Below are 6000 nucleotides of genomic sequence, written 5' to 3' on the forward strand. Positions count from 1 at the left end.
CTAGCACGACTACCTTGTAAGGAATGATCACTGACAACTAGAGTTCCTATTCAGCAGGCTAATAAGAATAATTACAGCCGGGGCAGGCATTAATCAGCTTGGCAGATACAGGAATTCTGTTAACAAGGCTAAAATGAGAGCGGAGCACTCTCTGAAGTCCACAGCACTTCAAAGACGGTTGCGCTGGATGGATTGACTGGGGTTCCTCCTGCCAGCCTTTCTCCTCCAGCGCTTTCTGGAGGAAGCTGCAATTTGGTCCCTTTCCTCAGAGCAGGGGTGGTGACACCTTAGGGGTTGCAGAGCTGTCACATCTATGAGGTGCATCCTGGCACTGCCCCTCCCTTCCGGAATCGTGCCTGGGCTGCACTCGCCCCAGACCTTCCTCCTTTTAACCGCACTTTTGCTTTCAAACCAGTATTATACTTTTTCGTCTAAACTCATCTTGAGTGATACACAAAATAAGACTATGGTGAACATCGGTCAATCTTTCCTTAGTTGAGACCAAATTTGGGTCCTGTGATCAAATTCTGGCTCAGCCATGGAGTAGCTGTATGATTCTGGACAAGTTATTTAACTTTTCTGGGTGTCGGTTTCCTCATCTGTAATATGGAGAAAATAGCAGTACCTTTCTCAAAATGTTGCCGTGAGAATTCAATAAGAAAATGTCCGTAAGAGCCTGACGCTTGGTATGCACACTATAAATAGCAGCTATTATTACTCTGTGCCTGTTAGGTGCAGAGCCCTGTGTAGAGGCTATGAGAAAAGACCAAACAAAATATCAGTATACGGACACATGTACCTTATATATGAGTGGCTGTGCCTGGGCAGTGGGAGGGTGGGCACATTCATCCTTTTACCTTATATCCTTTATAAGTGACACCGAGACGGCAAGCTGTCCCCCAAATCTGTTCTTCTCTTCTTCTACAGTAGCCAGCACACGGCTCCCACATTCCTCTGCATTTCCCGGCTTCCCTTGCAGTTAGTGTGGCCTGGACTAAATCCTCTGCCATGGAATGTGTGCAGAAGTGATGGGGGCCACTGCCGGGCTTAGCCCAGGAAGACTACATGCTCTTTCCCCTTTACAGGGCTGGAAGGGCGATGGTGACAACCCAAGTGATCTTAGAAACTAGGGGCTGGGGCTTCCCTGGTGGCGCAGTGGTTGAGAATCTGCCTGCCAATGCAGGGGACACGGGTTCGAGCCCTGGTCTGGGAAGATCCCACATGCCACGGAGCAACTGGGCCCGTGAGCCACAACTGGAGAAAGCCCTCGCACAGAATCGAAGACCCAACACAGCCATACATAAATAAATAAATAAATAAATAAATAAATAAATAAATAAATTTAAGGGGAAAAAAAAAGAAACTAGGGGCTGAAGACAGCAGAACTGCCCATCAGCCTGGGAGCCAGAATGCCTGTGTGCAACAGTGATCAGACCCAACCATTTCATCCGAAACATCCCCAAGAAGAGTTAGGAAAGACACTTCCATTGTTTGAACCACTGTTCTTTGATTCCATTTGTTAGAGCAATTTAGCCTACCCAATACAATAATACATTACCCTTCTATGTTATTTGGATTTTAAAACATAGATGTAATGTTTTTGTTGTTTAAAAACTACTTCGATGGATTTGCAAGTTTTTTTTTAAAAGACACACATTAAGAGAGTATCTTAGTGACTTCCCTGGTGGTCCAGTGGTTAAGACTCCACGCTCCCAATACAGGGGGCCCGGGTTCGATCCCTGGTCAGGGAACTAGATCCCACATGCCGCAACTAAAGACCCTGCATGCTGCAACAAAGATCCCACATGCCGCAACTAAGACCCGGCACAGCCAAATAAATAAATAAATTTTTATTAAAAAAAAGAGAGAGAGAGTACCTTCATCCCCCTCCACAATCTTCATACCTTCCTCTCTAATTCATGCTCCACGCTAGGACTGGCCTCCTCAAACACATCACCACGTTGTATCAATCTCACACTGCAAATTTTCAATGGCAACCCATGACCCACAGAAAAATGATATACACGTGCATTCATTCAGTCAGCCAATATTTATGAAACACCTGCTCTGTGCCAGGCACTCGATTAGTAAGAGGAATACTATAGTGAACAATACCAACCTGGTCCCTGCCCCATGGGATATAATCAGGGTGAGGATTTAGACCAGGAACAGATAATCACATACAGTGAGATAAAGAAGTGCTCTGATGGGAGAAGCACAGGCCGTGTGGCAGCACCCACAGGCCAACAAGCCCACCCACATAGTGAAGACTTCAGCATTGCAAGAATAGCCTTCAGAATCCATCCCAGACCCACTTTTCCAGTTTGCCCTCCTAGTATCCCTCCTCCCACCTTCACTTACATGGAACTTACATGCCCTTTTTGAATGAACCAGGCACTTTCACTCATCCACACTGGATGCCTTTCCCCAGAGCCTGGAAGGCTCTTCCATCCTTTCTTTCAAAATACTAATTATCCTCAAGGCTCAGCTCAAATGTCATCTCTTCAGCAAAGTCAACCCTGACCCCAAGTCAAAATTAATCCTGCTGTTCCTTGCTTCCTACCAGCGCTTGGTTCTATGTCAGGTATTTCATTCCGGCTTGTAGTTGGCTTCTCTATTAACTGTCTGCCCACCCCCACTGACCACTCAGTGAGACACTGTGTCTTGATCATTCGTCTGGGACACTCTTACAGACACACTGGGCATTCAAGAAATGCTGTATTAAATGGATGGATGAGACGAGTCAGACATGGGCAATGGAAGTGAAAACCTGCTTTATGAAGCTGAGTGGGTTCTGTTGTGACTGTGATAGGTACACTCATTTAGGGAAGCTTTATGGAGGAAGTAGTTTTAGGGGGAAAAGGAAATACACAGGTAAGAGGCACTCCCAGGTCATGGGAAATGGAAAGGCCAGAAGATTCACATACATTCTATGTAAAGGATAGCAAACAGGTTCCTTAGAATGAAGCATCTGAATCAGACAGAAGACTAGAGGGGAGAGAATACAAGGGGCAGAACATCCTCAGAAGGAAATCATAAGGGACTCATGAGCTAAGGTGGGACCTCCAGAAACGATCCTTCGGGAAAACGATGAACTTAGAAGGGAGGCTGGAGGAAAAAGTCAAACAGGTACAGACGTCAGATCTGTGTGGGGAGCTGTCAGAACCCGAGCTAGGACAGTAACTTTAGATACAGGAAGGACAGGGAAGACGCTCGAGTCTGCACTATGGGAAAAGGAACAGAGTTGGGCGACAGTGTGAACGTAGAGGTCAAAGAGAGTGACAGCAAGATTATGCCCGGGTTGCAATACAAGAGCAAAGATGATCTAGCATATCAACACATTGGGTTTCAGGAATCAGTACAGTGCTAGAGTAGTGGTACCACAGGGAGGGCCTCCCGGAGGTCACACGGAAGCCACACCAAGTGAGATTCGGTACAGCAAGCTATCAGGTGAACATGAAGTTCAGGGACTGTTAGGGGACAAGGCATTGGCTGGTGACACCACACACACTGCCTGTGTGTAGCTGACATGAGATGTCCAGCCAGGGCAGGATATACTGGAATACCTCCGAGACTTCCCCAAGCTGTACTTTCCCCACTTCTATTTTTGCTTTTGCTGGTCTCTCTTTGCCCCCTCTCCCTTTTCCTCCCTCACCATAGTTACTCACGGACATTCTTTTCAAATTTCTACCTGGCCTCACCCTCTTAACTAGTACAGGGGCTGTGAACTGCACAACTTTGGGGAGGGCCATTCACACAGAGGACGAAGCGAACAGCAGCTCCTAGAGTTGTGCGCTCAGTGCACGATCTGTGTAACCAGTAGCCGTGGCCCTGCTTGACCCAGACACATCAGCCAATTATGTAATGGGTGTGGACTACCACCAGCAGTGTGCAACCAACGGAAAACTTACAAGGGTCCCAGAGTGAAAGGAAGAGAATAAAAGCACTAGGACCACAGACCACAGAAGAGATGCTACAAAATTAGGTGAAAGATCTGGAAGCTTTCTGCACCTGGTTGCAGCTAAAGCAATGTGGCTGGGTGAGCTCTTTTAGGGACGGAGTTCCAGAAAACCCCTCAGACATGAAGGAAAAAAACACAGTAGCAGCTAGAAAGCCTGCCCCCCCCCAGCAGCAGGAGTCATGGGAGTTGGGACAGTGTGGAGCCTGGTGCCAGCTGGACGGGAGTGGCTGTGGAAGGTCTCCACTGGGACCCTCTGACCGTAAGTGCAGAGAAGTCATTTACCCTGGGTGCAGCTGAGACAGACACCACACACCATGTGCTTTATAAAAGATTCAGCTCTGCCTTCTCTAGCGGTGTGGAAGAGAACCCCTGGTCAGGTCACAGAATTCCTTCTGTTCTGGTTGACACTGACCAAAGGGCTTCAGGAATAGCAAAGCTTTTAAGAGTCAGCCTTCCTGATCCATGGTGGGCACTTAATCAGCAGATTATTTCTGTGGCTGATAACTACTTGGTTATATTAATATAACCATATTACACGATGTGAAGATGGTGTCTGTGTGTATGGGTGAATGGAAGATGGAGAGGGGAAAAAAAAAATCACACCAAAGATTCCTTGGGTTGGGGGAGGGCGCTGGGCCAAATAATCTAGAGGCACCAAGGTTGAGAGAGGGTGGAAAACAGGGGACAGTAAGGGAGAAAAAGTAACAGGTAGGAAAAGTTGAAGAAGCCAAGGTTCCCAGGTCTTTGTGTGCAAATATGCAGCGAGGCAGCTTCAGAGGAGCTGAAGGAGAAGACTGAGGCAGAAGAGCTAGCCACAACTAACATGACAGAGGGACCCGCGCACCGATTTTTACTGTAGCGCTCGGGGCCACCCGGTGACCTTCGCAGAAGGAAGTTGGCGGATCCTCTCGCTTCCCTGGAAAGGCAGCCCGGCGCGGGGGAGTGTGTGTGGAGTGCGGTTCGGCCGGTCTCGGCCATGGCGGGGCAGATCAAAGCCGCGGATTTCCGCTCCCGAGCCGGGGACGCGGGCCGGGACCGCAGGCACCTTCCGGGCCGGGAGTTCAAGGTGAGCCGGCCGCGGGCGGCTAACAGGTAGGGAGGGCCCGGGGAAGCCGGCCTGGGGCCACTCCCCCCCGCACATGTGCGGGCGAGGCTCGGCCTGGAGCACGGCGACTCGCACCCCGCGCGATTCGCGCCCGCGGATCCCGGCCCGCTCTCCCGGGAGTGGCCCCGGCACCGTCGGCGCCCCAGGCCGCGCGCGGCAGCCGCGCCCCACCGGTCCCCCCGCGCCTGGCCGAGCCCCCCGCGCCCCGCCGGGCCCCGCGCGCACTCACCCAGCGACAGGAGCGCCAGCAGCAGAGGCCTCGGCGCCAGGCGCCCCATGCTCGCCGGGCGGGAGCGACTCTCCCCCTCCTCCTCCTTTCCCGCCGCCTCTCCTCCTCCTCCTCCTCCAGCTCCGGCTGCTCCAGAGTCAGCGCTCCTCCGCCTGGGCCGCGCGCCTGCTCCGCTCTCCTCGCAAGCCGAGAAATCCCAGCGCTGGGGCCGACGTGCGCCCCTCGCTCCGCTCCCGCCCGCCCGCCTCCGCCCTCCTCCGCCCTCCTCCTCCAGCCGGCCGGGCACCGGGAGCCGGGCGCCAGGGCCGCCCCGCCGAGCCGAGCGTGTAGCCCCGACCGCTTCCCGAAAGCAGGAGGGAGGAACCGCAGCGCTCGCCCGCCCGCGCCTCCCATCCGGCGCTTTGCCAGCAACAAACACAAACTTTCCCAAGCCCCTCCCCGCTCCAGGTAACAGAGGCAGGGCCGGGGCCACCCGCTTAAAGGGGAGGAGACGTCGAAGCCCACCCAGCTCCCCCCTCGGGGCCCCCGCCCCGCGGCAAACTTTCCTCCGACCTTTAAAAGTTGGCCTTAGAAAGACTCATCTGGAAATCCCATCGCTTGAGCTCCATTCCGAGCCACCCCGCGTTCCACCACTCTGGAGTCACCCACGCGGGGCTCCAATTCCCTCAGCTAACTCCCCGCACCTTCACCCACTTGTCCTGAACT

At 52.4% G+C, this 6000-nt stretch overlaps 1 protein-coding gene across 2 annotated transcripts in view; it reads right to left on the bottom strand.

Annotated features, from left to right (window-relative positions):
• PTGFRN (prostaglandin F2 receptor inhibitor) overlaps positions 1 to 5629 on the bottom strand; it is an 86056-nt gene extending 80427 nt beyond the window's left edge. For both annotated transcript variants that reach the window (XR_009538815.1, XM_060139243.1), the window contains exon 1: positions 5296 to 5629. Coding sequence is in view for 1 of the 2 variants with exons in the window: in XM_060139243.1 (XP_059995226.1) it covers positions 5296 to 5344 (49 nt within the window). In the remaining variant the exon portion in view is untranslated. The remainder of the gene's footprint in view (positions 1 to 5295) is intronic.
• Positions 5630 to 6000: the final 371 nt, after the last annotated feature.

Source organism: Lagenorhynchus albirostris, chromosome 2, assembly GCF_949774975.1.
Source record: "Lagenorhynchus albirostris chromosome 2, mLagAlb1.1, whole genome shotgun sequence".
Classification (NCBI taxonomy): domain Eukaryota; kingdom Metazoa; phylum Chordata; class Mammalia; order Artiodactyla; family Delphinidae; genus Lagenorhynchus; species Lagenorhynchus albirostris.